The sequence below is a fragment of the Brassica oleracea genome, chromosome C7, assembly GCF_000695525.1.
Source record: "Brassica oleracea var. oleracea cultivar TO1000 chromosome C7, BOL, whole genome shotgun sequence".
NCBI classification, from domain to species: Eukaryota; Viridiplantae; Streptophyta; class Magnoliopsida; order Brassicales; family Brassicaceae; genus Brassica; species Brassica oleracea.
Window position 1 is genome coordinate 19,076,818 of NC_027754.1, and position 23,349 is coordinate 19,100,166.

The 23,349-nt window shown below is 29.6% G+C and overlaps 1 protein-coding gene and 1 long non-coding RNA gene across 5 annotated transcripts; one reads left to right on the top strand and one right to left on the bottom strand.

The window, feature by feature from the left end:
• Window positions 1-9,190: 9,190 nt before the first annotated feature.
• On the bottom strand, window positions 9,191-10,471 carry LOC106304758. Its single transcript, XR_001262825.1, has 3 exons — window positions 10,167-10,471; window positions 9,677-10,084; window positions 9,191-9,544 (listed from the first exon to the last, which is right to left on the bottom strand). It is a non-coding gene; the product is annotated as an uncharacterized LOC106304758 (long non-coding RNA).
• A 5,556-nt stretch (window positions 10,472-16,027) lies between these two features.
• Window positions 16,028-18,211, top strand: LOC106305345. 4 transcript variants are annotated; one of them, XM_013741725.1, is made up of 6 exons: window positions 16,028-16,212; window positions 16,309-16,388; window positions 17,464-17,514; window positions 17,646-17,651; window positions 17,888-17,937; window positions 18,131-18,211. In XM_013741725.1, the coding sequence occupies exons 1-6, from the start codon at window positions 16,038-16,040 to the stop codon at window positions 18,144-18,146; spliced, it is 378 nt and encodes a 125-aa protein (XP_013597179.1). In that variant the 5' UTR covers window positions 16,028-16,037; the 3' UTR covers window positions 18,147-18,211. The 4 variants fall into 4 exon arrangements, 2 of the variants coding, with proteins under 2 accessions (XP_013597179.1, XP_013597178.1); XR_001262970.1 differs by having other exon boundaries at window positions 16,335-16,388; window positions 17,646-17,820; window positions 17,888-18,210; XM_013741724.1 differs by having other exon boundaries at window positions 17,888-18,210.
• The last annotated feature ends 5,138 nt before the right edge of the window (window positions 18,212-23,349 follow it).

Sequence of the window (23,349 nt, forward strand, 5' to 3'; positions counted from 1 at the left end):
TTTAGCAATTAATCAACCAGTTTCAGGTATGAGATTTAGCTAGACTAACAATCAGACTCAATTAGGTTTTATCAAGACTAGCAATTGGATCAATAATCAAAAATAATCAAACGGATTTAAGCATTACACAATTTAGGGTTTCAATCAAAAAATAGGCTTTCAATCATGAAAAACCAAAACAATCAGTTTCAAGGCTGATATTAGCAAGATGGAATCAAGCAATCTGATTTTAGGAATACGCAAATTAGGGTTTAGGGTTTCAATTCGAAATTAGGGTTTTATCAATCAATCAGCTTCTAGCAAATCATCTTAAACCTCAGAAAAGTTGATTATATCACGAAACTATCAACCTAGTATAATATGAAACCTCAAAACATTTAATTCGGATTATGCAACATTCGATCAAAACATTCAATTCTCAAAACAATCAAACCGATTTCTAAATTGGGGTTTTGGGATTTTCGATTTTGATCTTAGATCAAAAGGAGTTTGTTTTGAGATTCAAAACCATTAGAGATTTTGATTTTTATTGATCAATAGATCAATCTCGATTTAGGGCTTGGGGTATCGAACTTTTGAGCTTCGATTTACTCAATTAGGTTTTGATCTATGACCCTATGGTTTTGATTCATAAAGATTAGGATTTTAGGGTTTCATTCTTTATCAAGAAATCAAGAAATAAAGAAATCCAAATTCGATTATAGGTTCTTAGGTTTCGAATTACCTTTAACCTTAGATGATTGTTGAACCGGACCACCAAGGAGGATGAACTGCGAGCTGAACACGAACGGGACGCGAGCTGACTCCTATCGGATTGAGCTGCTTCTATCGGGTCGCAGACGTCCTTTGTTGCTGATCGGGAACGCCTTGATCGTCGGACGCGAGCTGTCTGATGTTTTCGCAAACGGGGAAGAGATCGCGTGCTGGAACTGCTCTCAGGTCGCGAACGTCTGAGCTAGGATCAGGAACACCTTGGGCTGAAGCTGATCAGGGACGCGAGCTGGAACAGATGCGGGAACAAGAGACGCGATCGAGGTTTAGGGTTCGTCGGGTCGCGGCTAGGGTTAGGATTTTTTCGATTTGGTTTTAGCTTAGGGTTTTAGAGTTTCGTGCTGATAACGTGTTGTGAAAGTAATGGAAAAGTCTATCTCTATTCATAACATAGAGGTTCCTTATATAGGAGATTACACCGTCATATATAAATGGAAATAGTACAAATCATAATCCAACTAGGAAAAAAAAAATATAAAGACATAAGAAAAATGAAAAGCTGGCCGACTCTCTCTTTCTTGGGCCGCTGATGATATAATCTCTTGGTTATGAGTAATCCACAATCTGGTTCATAATAGAAACTTATATGTTACAATTTCCCATATATTGACCCGTTTTGGAAAAGTCATCCATACTAATAAAAAAGACTATTTGATGCTCCAAAAATGTCCACGCTAGAAAATTTCCAAAAGAAGTTATTAGAAATTTCCAAAAGAAATTACGTGACACTATTACACTAAAACAAAAATAATGAATAACTAAATATACAATCGAAGAAACGGAAATATTACATTAAATATCTATTGTAATATTACAATTTGATATAAAAAAACAAATAGAATTAACAGCTATACAATATAAAAATAATAATAATAAGTAAACATACAATATAAAAATAAAAATATTACATTAAACATCTATCTGAAAAATGTATAGTTTTACATTTTTATTATTTACATTTATTTATATCTCTATAATATTATTTGATAAGTCAGTTTCCCACGTGTCTCTCTCACATTGATTCTTAGAAAGGTTAATTACAATGATAACCTTAATGAATTACGTTAATTATTATAATGACATTATTGAAAATTTTATTAAATATTTTCTTTGTTAGTATTTGTTTCCAAATCAACTTATTCTGAAAAGGCAATATCTTTCATATAAACATATAGTTTTTTTATAAATTGAATAAAATCGAATTTAAATTTATACAAATCAAAAAGGAATTTAATAGAAAAGGCAATATCTTAATTAAATATAAATATATATTTATTTTTATATCTAAAGTATGTCATTAATAAAAACGAATTTATTTTATATAAATAGAAAGGATTAGAAGATAAAAAATAATAACTTTAATATAAAAATATATCAAGCTTTTACATTTAAAACCTATAATAACAACTAAAAATATTATAAAAAATTTCCGTTGATGACAACTATTTTTATTTCCTTTTTTCTTGATCAAATTTAAATAAAAATTTTAACTATATTTTCTTTTTTGCACTAACTAAATTTTTAGCTTAAATTTTAGCTTAATGTTTAGCTTAAATTTCTTTTTACAATAGCACAAAAAAAATACAATTAAATATTTACAAAATGTAAAAAGATAGATAATATATAAAAGAAAATTATTTTTATTTTTATTTTTCCAAAAACATAAATAAAAAATAAATATCTGTAAATTTATAAAATGTTAACATAAATTTTCTTGAAATACATATATAAAATCATACATAATATATATATATATATAGTCCCTCTGTTTCATTATAAGTGTCGTTTTAGGTTTCGGCACACAGATTAAGAAAACAATTAATTTTTGTAGATTTCCTATAAAAAACACTATTACCTATACACCTAACCATATTTCAACCAATAGAAAAATAAATTTTGCATAAAATTAATAAATTTTGCATTGAAAATCAAAAACGACACTTATTTTGTAACCAAAAAAATTCTCTAAAACGACACTTAATATGAAACGGAGGGAGTATGTATATATATATATATATATATATATATATATATATATTTATCAACCAAAGGAAAAACTAAACAAAGTATAATGAACAATATTGTTCTTATTTTAGTTTAATTATAACCAAAAATTATGATATAACCTAATACAAAAATATAAATAGCGAAACCAATCAAAATATGAACAATTAAATCAATTATTATGAATTATCTGTTATCTATAAATTTATATATGTTTAATATTTTTTAAAATGTTACAAATTATGTTTATTAATGCATATCTGATTTAAGATTTATTGTTATAAAATTTTGAAAACAACATATATCAAACTATACAAGAGTTTATAAAATATATTTACAAATATAAGAGAATAAACTGTACTGCCTAGTAATAAACTAATTTTAACCTGATTAACACAAAAAAATCATCATACCTTATCAAATAGTTAAATTAATACAAAAATTATATTTAAAATCACATATCTAATTAAGAAGAAAACATGAAGATACTTAATACAATTGTTTATCATAGAAACAAATTACAAAATTACTTAAAACCTATAAGCATACAAAACCAAATATTTTCAATACTATAATTTATTTATTTTTAATTTTTTTATTCCCATGCATGAGCACGAGATAATCACCTAGTAAATTATTAAAACTAAAATACATTTGGTATTTAAGTCTAATTTTTCTTAAATAATTACCATCAAATGCCACTGACATTTAATATACACCTTCACTAATTTTTAGGCTTTCACTCATGTTACAAGAGTGAATAACAAGCCCACTAAAATTTGCTTATCCAATAATTGCATTTGTATTTCTCACACCAATGAAAATTTGGTTTCATCCTTCGTGCATCACATTCTCAAACTCTTCATAAATTGGTTTTATATATTAGTAAACCAAAAGTCTAACATTACGTGCCAAAAATTTTACTATCCATTTTACAATATTTTTTAACACAACCATTTTACAACAATTAACATTAAAAATTTACTGCCAAATAACTATAGCAATATATTTAACAAACATCACTAGACTAAATTATATGAGTAACATGAAATATACAAAATTAACATTCGTTTTAGTATATATTAATCGTGAATATGATTTTGATTTTTTTAAACAGAAAATCAATGATTACAGATTTTCTATCGATTTAGTTGAACATAGAACTAAAATAAGAATTACACATTTCTTATCGATTTGGTATATTCAAATACTCTACGCTGTTAACAGATCCACTAAATATTCCTAAAATTATTGAACATTTTACTAACTTAACAAAACAAGCCCCTAGATTAAAACTATCACATTAATAACAATAATATCTACTTGCTGATTGGACCTTTGATTTTTTTATTATACAAAGCCTTTTTCCAACAAAAACGTGAAAGCTCATTTTGTAGTTTATATGTTTCTTACTAGTGGTGTGTCTGCGCTACGCGCGGATTTTCATAAAAATATTACATTAAACATCTATCTGAAAAATGTATAGTTTTACATTTTTATTATTTACATTTATTTATATCTCTATAATATTATTTGATAAGTCAGTTTCCCACGTGTCTCTCTCACATTGATTCTTAGAAAGGTTAATTACAATGATAACCTTAATGAATTAAGTTAATTATTATAATGATATTATTAAAAAAATTATTTAAATTTTTCTTTGTTAGTATTTGTTTCCAAATCAACTTATTCTGAAAAGGAAATATCTTTCATATAAACATATAGTTTTTTTATAAATTTAATAAAATCGAATTTAAATTTATACAAATCAAAAAGGAATTTAATAGAAAAGGCAATATCTTAATTAAATATAAATATATTTTTATTTTTATATCTAAAGTATGTCATTAATAAACACGAATTTATTTTATATATATAGAAAGGATTAGAAGATAAAAATAATAACTTTAATATAAAAATATATCAAGCTTTTACATTTAAAACCTATAATAACAACTAACAATAATAAAAATATATCAAGCTTATACATTTAAAACCTATAATTACAACTAAAAATAATAAAAATGTATCAAGCTTTTACATTTAAAACCTATAATAACAACTAAAACTATTATAAATAATTTCCGTTGATAACAACTATTTTTATTTCCTTTTTTCTTGATCAAATTTAAATAAAAATTTTAACTAAATTTTCTTTTTTGCACTAACTAAATTTTTAGCTTAAATTTTAGCTTAATGTTTAGCTTAAATTTGTTTTTACAATAGCACAAAAAAATACAATTAAATATTTACAAAATGTAAAAAGATAGATAATATATAAAATAAAATTATTTTTATTTTTATTTTTCCAAAAAACATAAACAAAAAATAAATATCTGTAAATTTGTAAAATATTAACATAAATTTTCTTCAAATACATATATAAAATCATACATGATATATATATATATATATATATGTATATATATATATCAACCAAAGGAAAAACTAAACAAAGTATAATGAACAATATTGTTCTTATTTTAGTCTAATTATAACCAAAAATTATGATATAACCCAATACAAAAATATAAATAGCGAAACCAATCAAAATATGAACAATTAAATCAATTATTATGAATTATCTGTTATCTATAAATTTATATATGTTTAATATTTTTTAAAATGTTACAAATTATGTTTATTAATGCATATCTGATTTACGATTTATTGTTTTAAAATTTTGAAAACAACATATATCAAACTATAGAAAAGTTTATAAAATATATTTACAAATATAAGATGATAAACTGTATTGTCTAGTAATAAACCAATTTTAACCTGATTAACACAAAAAAATCATCATACCGTATCAAATAGTTAAATTAATACAAAAATTATATTTAAAATCACATATCTGATTAATAAGAAAACATGAAGATACTTAATACAATTGTTTATCATAAAAACAAATTACAAAATTACTTAAAACCTATAAGCATACAAAACCAAATATTTTCAATACTATAATTTATATATTTTTAATTTTTTTATTCCATGCATGAGCACGAGATAATCACCTAGTAAATTATTAAAACTAAAATACATTTGGTATTTAAGTCTAATTTTTCTTATATAATTACCATCAAATGCCACTGACATTTAATATACACCTTCACTAATTTTTAGGCTTTCACTCATTTTACAAGAGTGAATAACAAGCCCACTAGTGGAAGCACCGTAGCCTAATAGTTAAGGTTTAAAGGCTTTTACACCCAGGTCTGGAGTTCGAATCCCAGACTATGCAATTTATTGCAGAATAGAGGAAATCCAGGTTTCAAGTCGCGGAGAGAGCGATTTATTACTGCAGACTACGGAAGAAAGGTTTACAAGGGATCTTCAACATGGTGCAAGTAAATTCAGTCATGCGTGGATCTTCATAGGACGGCTCAGGTGATGCAGTTAGGCGTAGATCCTCATAAGGCAGGTAGTATTGTCGGTTGTCAAATCGTCTATGTAATCTTTCTCATAATTGTAATGCCATAATAAATCATCGTCAAAAAAAAAAAAAACAAACCCACTAAAATTTGCTTATCCAATAATTTCATTTGTATTTCTCACACCAATGAAAATTTGGTTTCATCCTTCGTGCATCACATTCTCAAACTCTTCATAAATTGGTTTTATATATTAGTAAACCAAAAGTCTAACATTACGTGCGGAAAATTTTACCATCCATTTTACAATATATTTTTTTTTGCTAAATATTTTACAATATTTTTTAACACAACCATTTTATAACAATTAACATTAAAAATTTACTGCCAAATAACTATAGCAATGTATTTGACAAGAACATCACTAGACTAAATTATATGAGTAACATGAAATATACAAAATTAACATTCGTTTTAGTATATATTAATCGTGAATATGATTTTCATTTTTTTTTAAACAGAAAATCAATGATTATAGATTTTCTATCGATTTAATTGAACATAGAACTAAAATAAGAATTACACATTTCCTATCGATTTGGTATATTCAAATATTCTACGCTGTTAACAGATCCACTAAATATTCCTAAAATTATTGAACATCTTACTAACTTAACATAACAAGCCCCTAGATTAAAACTATCACATTAATAACAATAATATCTACTTGCTAATTGGACCTTTGATTTTTTTATTATACAAAACCTTTTTCCAACAAAAACGTGAAAGTTCATTTTGTAGTTTATATGTTTCTTACTAGTGGTGTGTCCGTGCTACGCGCGAGTTTTCTACATTTTTTAATAATTTTTGTTGTATTCTTTTTGTAAATATATTTTGTTTTTTTGTAAAGTATTATTTTGAGTTGATATATTTTGTGTCAATAGTAATAATAGATTTTCGAATGGGTCATTATTATGTTGTGATTTGTCGTTAGGTAAATATGATCGAAGCTAAGTATAAGTTATTAAAACTGCTTATTTTTGGTGGACAATAGAATTAGAAAACACTTTAAAAGAAAAAGACACAAATATGATTTTTTTAAAAAAAACTTACAACCCCTTTCTATATTGTTAAGATGTTTAAAATCTTAAATGTGTTTTCTGCATACTGGACAGCTTATGTTCCTACGAACCCATTCATCGATGCAGTGAAAATGAAATTATGTCAGCAAGTAATAGAGCATAGCTTGTTTCTATATTTGTAATTTTCGAAGCATATAGTGCATGTATTTTGTTGTCGGAGGCCTAATAGTTCCCTAAAAAATCAGCAGTTATATTATTGTTTCTGGTTGTCAGTTCATTCATAACGTATTGCCTAGTCTCATAAATAAGGAAGGTGGTGAATCTTATAGTACATTAATGTGAACTTCATGCCTTCGGATTTAAATTACCTTGATTGTCAGTGATAGATGAAAGCTGGAAAGAAGTGATAGATTGTTGGTTGGTGAGTCTATGTATGAAGACTTGGAATGTTTGCCGTGGATTCGGTCCTGGATGTATTTTTTTTTTGGTGTGAGAGATTATATGAAAATAGTTGATTATTCATTTTTGTTTTGTTTTTGGAGTTGCAGATCAGAATGTTGTTTAATCTTTAATTTGTATGCATATATATAGATATTTCAAAACATTGATTCAACTTTTTGGATGGTTCACTATGACATGGCTTAAAATGTTTATTATGATACATGCTAGACCTTCCATTTTTTTGGTGAAAAGACCATCCATATTTGTCAGTAGCTAGGTGTTCCTCCATAACTTTGGTATGCAAATAATCAAAAGGAATGTTCTTATAATATATTTATTCTATGCTTCGCACAATGTTTTAAATTTGTTTTTACAACTAATTTTGTAATTTTAGTTTTAATTATGTATTAACTTTTTGTTGTGATTTTCAAAAATTTCTTATTTATTTTTCTTAATTTGAGTTTCATGACTATTAAAATGGGGAAAATCCATGAGATACATTATTTAATAAATGGATTCCGCTACTTTTTTTGTTTTTTGAAATATTTTATTCTTTCTTAAAATTTAATAATTTTGAATTATATTAGGTACTTTTACTAACTTTTTTTTTATATTTTATTTATTTATATTCTTACTGATTGTCTAAATCTTTGTTTTGATTATGTAATAATCATTGATTGTGGTTCCATTATTTTGTTTCTTATTAATTTCTCGAGCTTCAGCTTTGTTACTAAAATAGAAAAAAAATGAGATACGTATTGCTTATTTTAGAATGAGTTCAATAAATCATAGAAAAATATCTCTGGTTTTTGTTTTTCTGAATGTTTTTTATCTATCTTTGAAATTGGTGTATTTTTATATTATATTAATTTTCATTAAAATATTATTGATTATGATTGAATCCTTGGTTGTGGTTTGCAAATGTTGTTTTCTTATTATTTTTTCTAAATTTGATTTTGGTAACTAAAAAATAATGTGAAAATCACTTTTTGGTTAAAGTTGGTTTAATAAAATGTAAAAATCAATATAATAAAGGAATTATTATTATTTTCAAATATTTTGGATTATATTATGTAAATTCACTAAACTATCATTTGTTGAAAGAAAATGATTTCAATTTTTTGGAAGGAGAATGAAATATTGAATGTTTATCTATCTTTGAAATATTTATATTAATTTTGAAAGTGTATGTGTTCGGCAGCCGTTTTGCTTATCATTCTTGTAATTTAAACGCATAGAACATTGTTTCTAGGATCTAGAGTAACCAAAATTACATGAGAGCTCTTTGGCTGTTTATCATGGTTCTTTTTGTCCAATAGGATGTTAAATTTTGATAGCTAACCAATTGCATGGCAGAGTTAATTTAAACCTTAAGAGGTGTTTATTTCCTAATGGAGGGTCTTCTCGGTGAATTTCTTGTCTCAAAATTAAAAGAACCAAGGTTGGATGTGTATCACTTCTTTATAAAGATGACTGTTTTAGTATTATTGATTGATAAGTCCCAAACCAAACCTCAAATCTATAGAAAAGGTCAAAAAGAAGAAAATATTTTTAAGACTGAATGATACACGTTTATAGCCATGTTCATGATTTTTGTCTCTTTTAGTCTCTTCTTATCTCCAACCCAAAAAGATTCTCTTCTTCTTTGAGATTGGAGGAGAGTATCTCAGAAAATGTGGCTAGCTAATTCTCTAATTCTCTGAGTTTACAAAACACAGTGTCATGGAAGAATGAACAATCATGAGTTTACAAAACACAGTCGAAAGAAGAGACAAAGTATGAAAAACAGAGTCAACCCCAAAAGCATCAAATCGTTGATGGTGAAAACTCTAAAGAAGTTTTAGTAGCAACGATCAAGCTTCCAATGTCCTGTTAAAAGGAGATGACTTAATAAACCAATTTTCATGACAGAGAAAAAAGCCATGCTTTCTCTTGATCAAGCTTCCACTTATCAATCCTAAAAGAGAAAAGCCATTTTTTTTTAAAGATGGGAACACATACCTGATCAAAAGCAGGGTATATGTAATATGTGATCTTAATTTCTAAATTTTCTCGATTTCCATGTTAAGATCAAACACCAGGATGTCAAATTCAGTTGACAGAAACATAAATCTAAAGCATCCAAGAACACAACATTGCTGCTAGACCAGTACCATTCAATAATGCCCTGAATCCAATAAGACAAAAAGTAGATACTTGCTCATTAAGAGGAGTGTTAATGATACGTACTGGAATAACCTTATCAGAGTCATTTTCTGCTTCAAAGGACATTCCATCACTGAAGCGGATGGAGTTTTCAGAGGTGAGAGTCGGAATTTATTGTTACTTCATGTGAAGTCGAAACCACTGAGACGGTTCCGGAAATTATCGACGCCGCTTGAGTTGATGGTCCCATGGATAAGCGTAACACTGAATGAACCAAAACATTAAGACTTTCAGATTTATGAAATACGTAATTGGCAGTCATAAGAACATAAAGTTGTTGACTAACCTGTTCATCGAGAAGAAGCTGTCAACACTTGCCTCCCATAATCTCAGTAAACGGACCTCCGCCGTGTTAGAGCAACGACATGCTTTCAAGTCTGCGAAGAGGATGAAGGAATTCACCATTGCAGTAATCAGAAAGGTGAACAGAGTACTCTTCTGGATGAGGGGTTATTTATACTCGACGCTCTAGTAAGTTACTCTGGAATGCAATGAGTCGGATTGAATGCTTCGGAGTGGGGTAATCACGTAAAAACAGGAAATAAAGGTGGTCACAATCAAACGTTGTGACCTCTAGAACCTTCGTCTGCTGATTTAGCAAGATCAAACGAAAACGACGAACAACCCTAGCAAAATTAAAAGGCCTCGTTTCAAAAGCCCAATACGAAATCAGCAAACATTAAAACCAATGAAATCCTATCTATAATCTGTTTCTAAAACCCAACAACCACCCATTTCTTTTTCAAAACCGAAAATTATGTTTGAAACTATTTTTTAAAAAAAATTCATATATATATTTTTTTAAATATTTATTTATATATTTATTAGAATCCTAAATTTCACATCCCAAAAACCCTACCCCACCCTTCAACTCTAAACCCTAAGTCTAGATTAGTTAAACCTAGAGGTATAAGTGTCTTTTACCCTTCATTAAAATTGAGAGTAAAATTAGTTAGTGTAAACACGAAAATTGGTACTATGAATGAGGTATTTGTGGCAATTTCACTTTTTTGGTTTACATTTTTTAGAAATTTATTTTTTATATTTATGTTTTGAGTCATATTTTTGTTTTTTATAATATTTCTGTTAAATAATTAATAATATGTTTTAATAATTGTATTAAAATAGTTGGAATACACATATATCAATAGGTCATGTTGTTGTTTTAATAGAATACTAGGCTCGGACCCGCGCGGATGCGCGGGTGTTATCTTAATTTATAATTTTAAGTTGCTTGTGTTTGTGTAAATTGTTCATATTCTGTTATCATTTGATATATAAATAAGTGATGTATTATATTATTTATGGATCAAGGATGAGATGGATCATTTTTATATATTGTTTATGAATGGTACAAATTAGTATGGTTATATAAATGATCACAATATATATATTTAAGAAAAAATATTGTTGGAAATTTAATTTAGATTTTTACAAATGAATATATATCACCATTTATTGTATATAACAAATATATTCACAATTACAGCATTCTTAAGGTTTTTTTAACCGGACCGCATACATTTTTTAATTTATTTTTATAATTCACATTTATCCTTCTCTTAATAGCAAACAAAAAAAATTATTTTTTTGAAACAAATAATACTCTCATTTTGCTCAAAAAAATAATACTCTCATAATGGACCAAATGATATTAGGCTATTTTGTCTCAGATTATCCATTTCCATATTTTAACTGCATGGTCCATTTTAAAGGTCAACTAATTAGCGCAGGAAAAAAAATCAGTTAGCGTTACGTTAAAAAAAAATTGTCATCGACCAGAAACAAAGGAAAAGTTAGGGGTTGTTTCATCCTTCACGATCCATCAGGAAATCATCTCTTGTTAAATCCTTTCACCAGTCACCAAAGGTGCTATACATTGTGAAATCGGTTGAAAAAGGTACGGATTCTTTTGATCTTTTGATGTTCTTGCTTAACCAATTCTCGCTTAAGATGTTAAAGCAAACAAAGCTGTTTGGATTGGATTGACGTTGTTATTATCTATGTGTCTGATGGGTTTCATATTGATAAAGAAGACCAACTGAATCAATTTACAGAAGAGGAAAACCAGAATCAAGAGTAAAGCAAAGGTTAAACTTTTTATTACTCTGTTCTGTTTGAATAGTTTCGTTTTAGGTTATAGATTTCTTTTTTTGATTGGTTTTTTATTTTGAATATATTACAGTTCTTCTAGTTATACTGTTAATATAATTTGATCGCCTGCTGACAGTTGTACTGAGTAATTGTTTTGGTAATATTTAGTGTGATATTTTAGTGAATCATTACTTTTGTTTTGTTTTGTTTGTTCACTTTTACAGAGCTTGTATTGTTTCTCGTTGCATTAGGAACAAATTGTTTTGTGGTAGATCATAATTATCATGTTTATTCTGCTTTACAGTTTTCTGAGTTGAAACAGTCTCATTTTAGGTTATTATCTTCAAGGAATATTTTTTGTTTCTTTGTATTGGTTTGCTTAAACAATGACATCGGCTAAGACCAACTCTAATGAATGACCACCAAAACTGGTATGTTGCTTCCATGAGTGAAGCAACTTAACCTGCAGACGCCAACCATCTCTATAGGGCTTCACGTTTTTGACCAAGGTGAAGCTCTTGTAATCTTGTTTGAAGACATAGCATCTTTGACTAAGGAAATACTCTTGTTTGAAGACATTTTTGTTTGGTTTAGTTGTGTAGATCTTAATGTCGATGTGCTCTATATATATATAGGTGTAGACCAAATGCTTAGGGTTTTCGTAACTAATAAAAATCTCTGGTATGTTGTCAAAGAATATTCAATTTTACGTGATTGTAGGAGAAGACCTTGCCACTTTTATTAGCTAGTTATAAGTATTGGTTTTTTAGTTATCTTATCATGAAGAAATCATAAAGTGGATTTCCTAAATTTAAATCGACAATCTTTTTTGAAGCAGGAAAGGATGCTAAAGAATATTCCTTCTAAAAATTTGAATGAAGTTTCAGTTGTTCAAATATTTGGATGTTACCGTAAAATTTGTGGTTGTCAAACATTTGTTTTTATGAATATATTGGTATATCAGTCGACTAAACATATTTCATTTTTGTTTTGATTTTAAACAGTTGGATTGGAAAATAAACCAAGTAAACCGATGTTAAAAATTAAGAGCAGTCGTCTTCTATCTATGCTGATACAGATAAAGGAATAAGCTTTTGATATAGGGAAAAATAATTAAAAGAACTCGAGATCATTGGGACTTAATATTATGATGACTCAATATGAGATGAAATTTATGTTATGACCCACGAGAACTAAATGATATGATATATGATGTTCAAGAAACTCTTAAATTTGGCTTATGTTTACCAATCGAGAGATGCTTAGTTTGTGGGTAATGTTTGTAGTAAATAATGTTAATAAATCGTTTGTATGCAAGAGTAAGTGGTCAATGGTAAATATAGATTATTATTAAGTTAAATGTAATTATATAAGAGATATGGTTCACATGTTTAATTTAGTAATTAAGATAGATATAAATGTTTTTCATATTTTAATAGATGGACCTAGTAGACTTCAAAATAGTAGATAAAAATAGTACTTCTCTTTTAATAGAGAAGATATATATATATATATATCTTATATTGAACCAAACTGATTTTTTTTTTAAAAAAATATAATGCTAAACGCGTGATTTAAAAATATACGTTATATATATATATGTTAAACAATAATAAATGTTGATGTAACAATTTGAAGGAAAAAAACCAGCACGGACGCGCGGGTCAAATCTCGTATATTTTTATATGAAGAGACCGCTATTTAAGGCTCTAGAAAGTATCCATGTCAGAATACAAATCCTCTTCCAAAATAATCCATTTGACACTATTACATTATTAAAAAAATAAAGAATAAATAAATATACAATAGAAGAAACATAAATATTAGATTAAACATCTATCGTAATCTTACAACTTGATATAAAAGAATGAAAATTAGAATAAGTAAATATAAAATATAAATAAAATAAAATAATAACTAAATATAAAATATAAAAAATGGAAATACCACATTAAACATTTATCTGAAAATGTATCATTTTAAAATTTTAAGTAAATATACAATTTAAGAAATAGAAATACTACGAAAAACATATATCTGAAAAGTGTATAGTTTTACGTTTTATGAATTTCCATATATTTTTATATGAAGAGACCGCTTATCTCGCTCTTAAGCACATCACTATAAATGTCTCTGCAATTGGACAAGACTCATCGTGACTCATATGGTAGAACGAACTATCAAAGGTGAAATAGTCACAAGTACACATAGTGATAAAAGAGTCTCACTCCCAAAAATCATTTTATCTCCAATAGTCTCAGACCACCTATTCATATTTAAAAGAAGACAATTTTGAATAAAAGTATGCTATCAAATGACCAAATGACCATAAACAAACGATACACAAAAATGCAAAAAAAAAAAAATACCCATCATTTAATCTTGCGGCTATAGCGTTTGCAAGTGCAAAGGAAATATAGACCAGAGACTGCATTTTGAATAAAAATTGTGGTTTCCAAACAGTTAAGATGGAGAGATTGGCGAGAGAAAAATTATGGGAATATTACCATGCACATGATTGTTTCCAACCCTTTCAGCTCATCACACAAATGAGCAAGAATATTTATTCCCTAAGAGCAAAAAGAAAAGAAAACATAACGAGCTACAACTTTTTGAAATTATGGTAAGTAGTATTGAACAATAGCTAAGAAATCAAGTACAGTCCCAAAATCGTACCGAACGCAAGCAACAGTAAGACACAACCAAATCTATCATAAACAACTGCAACACAAGGAGTCAGGGACACAACCAAATCTATCATAAACAAACACACCAGCCATAAACACAGCCATGATTAATATTACAAGTTAAAGAGTATACCATATTTGATCTTCAAGATGTACACAAAGCAGGATCTCAGAAGCAACAAGAAGTGGCGTTGCCATAACAGAATGAAAAGGAGCCCACTGCCACAAACCAGAACTTTAAAAGTTGCAAACAACATGATGCTAACAAATAGCAAAGGTGACAACCACAAAAAAATGTCATAGATGAAGCAGGTAGCGAAAACTACCACGAGAAATCATAGCACGAAACAGGAAGGTTGTAAATATAAATATGCAAAAACAGAGCCAAAGGATGATAAAGGCTTCATCTTTAGACATCGTTAAACACACATAGATCCAGTTTTATAGTTTGTACCCATCAACTAATTCAGATAATTATCCCAACTTTGGCTATATACACAAAGAAGTCAAGGCAGCAGTTATGAAAAAGAAAGAAAGAAACTGACCACCATGATTGAGATAGAACAAGATCAAGCTTGAGAGCGAGAAGAAGGGTGAAGGAGAAGAGCAAACTATGCGCTGAAACCGCTTGAAATGACTTCCAAACTCTTCTCCAACTCACTACTCTTCTCTGCACCAATATTTCTTTACCTTTAAGTCTCTAAATCAATCAGAGAAACCCTTATTGACACATCTCACAATTCAAAATCTGATTGTGTGAAATCAGAGATTTTTCACGGAAATTTTCAAGAGGCAAACACATAAAAGAAAAGAAAAAGATTTGTTTTTGGAGAAAAAGCAGTTTTTCGAGTCGACAGAGGATGAGTTTCCACGACATAAGTAGATAATGACAAGCTTAGTTTACAATAATACTATTTTATTTTTTTTGTGTGACTGTGTATAAAAGTGAATGGAAATTTTGAAAATTTAACATTAAATTTAAATTAAGACTACAACTATTAGTTAGATGTTTCTTTGTTAAAAATAGTCGAAGTGACATATCGTTAGAAGCAAAATTAAATAAACTTTTAAAAAATTCCATTTTATGATTTGTAATTTGATCTGGAAAATAATTAGATTATGTTTAGCTAAGTTTATGATTTTTAAAATAAAAGACAATTTTGATGTGATAAAAATATAAAAAATTAATTTAATTTTTAGCTAGAAATGAAAATATTTTAAATATATTTAAATTATTTGCATATTTGTTTATCTGCCCATATGACAGATTTAACCTTAGTCTCAATATATAAAAGGGATTGAAGGTCATTAGCTAGCTATGCCACATAGGCAAAAAAATCATAGCCAATTAAATTGACATCTCAACTCAAAAATCCATGCTCTCCAACGAAAAGAAAAAACCTGACAATTCAATCGGCGATTATAAATCGTTTCTACACCCTCTTTCATCAATTCAGCCATTAACTCGTTCAAAACATAAAACCGACGATATGAATGAATCCCCTCTCTTATTCTATATAACCCAATGTCGATCCAAGTCCAAACTCGCAGGTTCAGTTTCTTTAGCGCATTTGGTTTCTGTATTTTTTAACAGGTTCAGTATGTTAATTAATCTTTAGTGCATATGATTCGATGTTCCGAGGAAAGAGATAACAGATATCCAAAATCATCAGGTGGTTTCATCTGAAGAGCTCAGAGTAAGAAACTCATCGAACGAGGAGCTCAGTGTGAGTAACATTTAACATCGCATGCTTTGTATACTTGAGCTTTCTTCTTCTCTTTGTTCCTGAAAAATTAACATATCTTGGCTTTCTTAAAGAAAAAAATAATTGATGGTTTGTTAACGAGATTTAAGACCATCTCCAATGGTTTATTCTATTTTATAATAGTTTTCACTCTAAAATAGAGTAAAATTTCTCTCCACTACTTTACTCTATATTTGACTTTTAAAAAGAATATTCTTAAATATATTCTTTTTCTATTGTATGCCTAATATACTTTTTACTTAAAAATTTTACAAATTAATCCGTTATAATTTATTTTTCACAAAGTTTTCATAAATTATATATTTATATCAAACATTTATTTTATTAAAAATTACATTACATTATATTAAAAATATAATACATTTTAACTTAAACAACAATTTACCATATTACTAAGTGAGTATTATCTATGGTTTTAATTTTATGTTATGTTGCTTATTTTTAAGTTTAATATTATTATTTTTTCTTTGGCTAATCTTATAAAATTATTTTTAATTTAATTGCTTGTGTTCTTTGGCTAATAATAATAAGTATCAAACATTTATATATATTGTGTTGAACATAATTATGTGTTGTTTGTATAATTAAATTACATAAATAGCTACAAAATAAAAAAGATTAAAGAATAAAAAGACTAAAGTATAAATAAAAAATTTCCACTCTATAATAGAGTAAGAAATAGAATTACTTCAAATATAGAGTGAAAAATAGAGTTACACTATTTTAGTGGGATATAAAGTAGAGTTGGAAAAAGTTTTACTCTATAATAGAGTCTAGTGTAGAAAATAGAATGGAGTTGGAGATGCCCTAACCAATCAAACCAATCATTTAGATTGTGTATCTGATGGATCTCGAGATAGCGATGGTAAAGGAAAGTAAAACTCAAGACTGTTGGTCCTGGGATGGATATGTTCCCATATGTGTCTTAGGACGAAGATAGATTGCTATTCCATATATATATTTTGATTTTCAAAGTATTGAATTTTTTATGTGTTTTCTCAACTCATCTCCTAACGTTTTTGTGGTCTCTTCTTAGACCCCGAATGGTCAATTTGCAACTCGGAGTTGTGACCAAGACTGTGACCTGGTAAGACAGTTTTGGATTTTAAAAAAATGTATGTAATAATGAATCGATCTTGAGGATGGAAGATCATAAGATACGTACAAAAGACTTTCTTTTGAACTTCCATTAGTCTCATTTCTTTGTTATGAATGCAGAGTCTGGTGAGCTAACGTTGGTCAAAGAAATGCTCTGTGGCCGCATATAAAAATTTAGATGAAAACGAGATTGGTTGGAAAAAAAGAGAGGAGGCTTTGATCCTTAATTGATTTCAGTTAATGCGAACATTGCTTCAAAGTTCACTGCGAAAAGCACAAGGCAGTGTAGAAGAAGGTTTTGGTTAAAATGATGTATTTCTGGGTTTTATTTTAACGCCTAACATGAGTTTTTGATTTTGCAGATGGTGTGTTACGACTATGATCCCTTGAAGAAGATGCACTTCGGTGTGAGGTTAGACATTTTTAATCACATAAGTTTATAGAGTTGGCACCCGAAGAAGATGCATGCTATACCAGTTTCTTAAGTTCGGATTTCATTGAGGTTTGATTATCTTTTTCCTGGATGCATCATGTTTGTTGTTATATGCACATCATCTTGATAGATGTCTTAGCTTGGACACACTGATCTGAGAAGTCTATTACAGATGCCTCGACCAATAAAGATTAACTTTGTGTAAGTGGGAAGATCAGTCCACACCAGAAATTTGAAGTTGCTAGAGTCTAAGGTATCTCTATAATCTAATGTCTAATATTTTTATAATTAAAGTAATTTCTTCTGATTTGCTTATACAGATATCATCCCTATAATTGTTCATATTGAGCTGTTGCAAACATGAATATTTCCAGTTGATTTTTTTGGTTCCATAATGGAAAGAAGATAATGGTTCTGATGGCGTAAACGAATCTCCAACAATCCTCGCAGGCAAACTCAAAGCTGTGCGAAATTCATTGCTATCTAACTGTAAAACAAAAGAAATCACCAAAATTACTTTATAAAACGGTGACGTGAACTTTTAATCATGGTCTAAAGATACCTTATCCAAGAATAAAGAATAATACAAGAAAACACTTCTCGAGTTCACACGTTTAGATGTTGTTCTATAGACAAATACGATGAACTCTTGTTTAAAAATTTATGCACAAAACCTTGTAAATCGTTTAGTTGTATTATTAACAATATCCTGAAATCAAGATTTATAAGGGGCTTTAATTCTTTGATATGCAGTGTTCACTATCGAAAAATCTCTCTCTTAGCCAGAACAACTGAGATGACAAGTCTAAATCAATCATATTTTATTTTTGGATAACAGAATGAAGAAAATCCTAAAATTACTTGAAACCCAGATTTATAAAGGGTTATAAGTTTTCAAAAAACTCAATTTTCACTATCGAAACTGTTTCTCTTAGATCGACATGTTCAAATGAGAAGTATAAACCAACCTTGTTTGATTTTTTGGTAACAGAAAGAACAAAATAAAAAAATACTTGAAACGAACAAAAAAAAAAAGCAAAGTAGAAATTCACAAGTTGTGAATCGTGGAGAGGAGCTGACATCTTTGACGTTTTGAGTCTCGATTCTCTGTAATCGCTTTCGTCGCCGGCTGTGTGAGAGAGAAGATGGATCTGGTTGGATGTTTCTACAGAAAAGACGCGATGAGTTGAAGATAGGTTAGTTTAGTCTTTTACACATTAGTGATTGAGGAATTTATGAAAATGTTTTTCTATTGGTGGTAAAGTTAAAATAGTGGTACTAAACAAAGTGTAAAAGTAAAATTTTCCTTTTACAATCATACCTGGTATTAAAAAATTTCTCTTCGGGTTTATATGAAATGTCGTACTAATTAGTTTGGCTTCCATGAATGTTGGTGGGAAAATGCAAGGACACAACTTCCATAGGATATCAGAGTTGTTGAGATACTATGAATGATTCTTGGTTCTGCACCAACTGCAAGTTCTTTATCTTCTACATACTATCCATCTTCTGAACAGTGGTTAATTTTTTCTCTATTTTTACAACTTTTTGTGTGGAAAGACCAGTTTACTACTCTGATCATTTTTTACATCAAAAAAAGCTAACCAATAGAAAACGAACGAGAGACGATTGAGTTACATTGTTATGGCGCCACATCTATGATCTTCTGCCAATTCTTTTCGTGCAAACTCTGCTAATAATTCTCAATGGGAAAAGAATTTTCGTGGCAAGAGATGATACTGACAGAAAGGTACTCGACAGTAATTATTATTATATTTTGATCATTAACACAACCAGACACCAATAGACTAACAACTTTGGTTCTGTTGTTATAAACAATAATAGGTTCATATAGTGTATTTTGGTGAGAAGAACATGATGATCCTAAGTTTGTCACAGAATCTCATCATCAGATGTTGTGGTCACTTCTTGGAAGGTATGTAAGAGTAGTTTCTCTTTCCCAAGTTTATATTAATGTCTAACTGTTACTCATATTCATGCGTTTTTTGTTCCCATGATTATAGTAAAGGGAGTGCTCATGATTCAGTTATGTGCAGTTACGAAAACGGCTTCTCAGGTTTTGCGGTGAAGCTTAGCAAGTCCCAAAGCCAAGAAATAGCTGGTACTTTGTCTCATGTCTCATATATTCTTGACTTTTTTGGAAACAAACAGTGGCGAATTTAGGATAAAATGAAAATTGATGTATTGAAATTGATAAAATACTTTGTTAAATAATTTGTGAAATTTTAAAACTGGATAATAATAAAATTTAGATATTAAAAACTAAACTAAATTTAGTTGAAGTATTTTAATAGTAGAATTTTTCCTTATAATCATGGATTGACTTTATTTGATTTGGATATCATGAAATAGTCGTTTTTATTTACAATTCAAGTAAATCATCCCACAGTGAAAGTGACTGCTCCAACCTGGGCATTTTAACGGCAAAGTCTATGGAATTATATTATGTTTTACTTCTATACTACTTGCTCAGTTATTTTTGTCAGATCAATATATAAACTAATTTAAATACAAAAGAGAATGCTAAGTCGTCTCCCAGTGGCGAATCTAGGATACATTTTTTGTGGGGACATAAAATAAATGAAAGGGAAATATATGGCTAGAAGGGAATTCAAACCGTGGTCTAGGGGAGGCAGGTAAAGGACTGAAATCATCTATGCTACGAAAAGCTTGTTGTTTCTTATGCAAATACATTTATATCATGATTTTTGTGGGGGCAACTGCCTCCTCCCTAGTCAACGTAGATTCGCCACTGGAAACAAACACATAAGTCATACATTTACATGAAATCTTCATTCGTCTCAAACACATCTGATGTGTTTCTTGTTGCTAATGCTCTGTGCCAGCAGATTATCTGAAATTGTTCATGTCACACCTGATTGTTTATACAACTGACAACCACTTGGACATGGTACTGCTTTGGCTTTCCTGCCGCCAATCAGAAAAATGTTCTAAATGACACTAATGTGAGTGAAGAAGTTATCATTGGCATTGTCGACACAGGTACGTCTGTTTATTTGTACATACGTGTCATGTTACTTCTGGTTCCTCTATATTAGGTCTCGATCACTAAAAAATATTCTGATATTCCAGGAATGTGACTAGAATCTGAAGTCTTTAAGACAATGGGATCGGACCGGTACCATAACGCTGGGAAGGAGGTTATGAATCACGAGAGGATTTCAACGCCTGTCACTGCAAAAAGCTAAGAGCCAAATATTGAATCAATGGGTTTCTTGCAGAGAACGAAATCTTCAACACGTCATGAAGTAAAAAGAAATACACAAGGGATGTTTGTAACAAAGTAAAGATTTTCAAATCTTATTATATATAAAAGGATCATATGTATTAACTTCTGCTTTCTTATATTGTAATAGATCTACATCATAACAATTGAGAAGGTAACATTCAAACCCAAAAAAACAAATCTGAAATCATGAAAACTCATTAAAACTGCCCAGAAATAACATGATAGACGAAAAAGAATTTAGGGGGGTGTATTGAAATGTGGATTTTAAAAGTTTGGGTGGATTTGAAAAAATATTGGAGTTTGAAGAGATTTGGGTTAAATCTCATTTATATGGGTGGGATTTAAAAAAAGGAAAAAAATATTTAGATAGGATTTTCTCTAAATTTTAGAGTACTTGAGATCATTTGATCTTAAATTTCAGAGTACTTTTCAAAGTCCTATTATTTTAAAACGTGAAGTAATCACTACTTTTTCCAACAAAGTAAGAACGTGAAATTTCAATATTTTGTCTTCTTCCTTCATTTGTGAGAACGAGAGAAAGGAAACAGAGCGTGTTTCCCAAATCCAACTTAGCTTGCAACAGTTTCCAGATTGTCACCCTGTGGTCATAGCTCCACAAGTTTACTGCTTACATGGGAAGAAGAGTTCAAGAAATGGAACTCAAACATTCCGTTTTATAACATGAGTAATCAAGAGTTGTCAGGGCTAGAGAACCCATCAGCTGTTTCACTTCTAAAGGGAAATAAACAACATAGGAGCAAAAAGGATTCTGTCCATATGGTTAAGCTATATTCATGGAGGAACAAGAAAAGCATTCTTGGAATCAGCTACAGTCTCTATGAGAAGCTCGCCTATGGGGAAACGCAAAAGTTTAGAAAGATGTTGCTGGACTTTCCGGGGCTGTTGGTCCTTGACGAAGGCCACACTCCTAGGAACCATAACAGTTGCATATGGAAAGTACTCACTGAAGTGAAAACAGAGAAGCGTATCATACTCTCAGGGACACCGTTCCAGAACAATTTCAAGGAGCTTTCTAACGTCTTGTGCATGACGAGACCAGCTTATAAAGATAAGATCTCTTCTAGGCTCCATGATCTTACGAGGCTGAGCCAAAAAGGAAAAAACGGGAGGTTGGATGAAGAGATTGGCATCGCGGAGCTTAAGGACATGATCGCTCCTTTTGTCCATGTCCACAATGGGAACATCCTTTGAGAGAGCCTTCCAGGTCTAAGAGACTGTGTTGTGGTGCTGAACGCTCCTTTTCAACAGGAGAAAGTACTTACTAGAATCGACCATTCTCAAAACACGTTTGAGCTTGAGCACAAGCTTGCAGCTGTTTCGGTACACCCGTCTCTGTATCTGCGACGCAATCAGACAGACATGAACGATTAACCATTGGGGCAGTGGTACTGAAAATCCTGGAGAGCCTTACGCTTGACTCAAAGGAAGGTGCGAAAACGAGGTTCTTGATCGACTTCATCCGGTTCAGTGAAACAGTGAAGGAGAAAGTCTTGGTGTTTAGCCAATATATTGACACGCTAGAACTGATCAGGGACCAGCTCAGTGCAGTGTTCGGCTGGACTGAAGGAGAAGAGATTCTCTATATGCATGGTCAAGTCCAACATAAATTCAGGCAGCGTCTGATCAACAACTTCAACTGAAAACACTGTTATTCAACTGGAAGAGACTTGTAATAGAAAACCAAAGGAACAAATCAATCGATGTGTGCCTTAGCTCAACCTCAGATTCTTCAGAGCACAAAAACGTTTTTTCGCATCCAACGAAAAGCTCGAGACGAAATCAAATCGAACAATCAAAGGGCTTCCTTCAGGTTTGAGAGACTCCAAAATCGAATCTTTGGCTTCCAAAATTGTCGACTTGGGAGTTGATTCAGGAACAGGAGGGAATCGAAAGTTCAATACTTTTCTGGGAAGCTTCGTCTATGATCTCTCGCTTCCTTGTTCTCTCTGTTCTCATAGGTCATCTTTTTCAAAGTGGCCAATTTTTTATTTGATTTTGGGTATTTCCAAATAACAGGTACAATGGTGGGATTTGTGTAACGATATTTTTGACTGAAAATAATTAAAAAGTTAGTTTCAAATCCATTTCATAAAGTTTTC

Coding starts and splice junctions, on each gene's coding strand:
- LOC106305345 (XM_013741724.1), top strand. CDS start 16,038: ATGCTCTCCAACGAAAAGAAAAAACCTGACAATTCAATCGGCGATTAT. Junction 16,213..16,308: donor ATCCAAGTCCAAACTCGCAG/GTTCAGTTTCTT, acceptor TTCCGAGGAAAG/AGATAACAGATATCCAAAAT. Junction 16,389..17,463: donor CATCGAACGAGGAGCTCAGT/GTGAGTAACATT, acceptor GTCTCTTCTTAG/ACCCCGAATGGTCAATTTGC.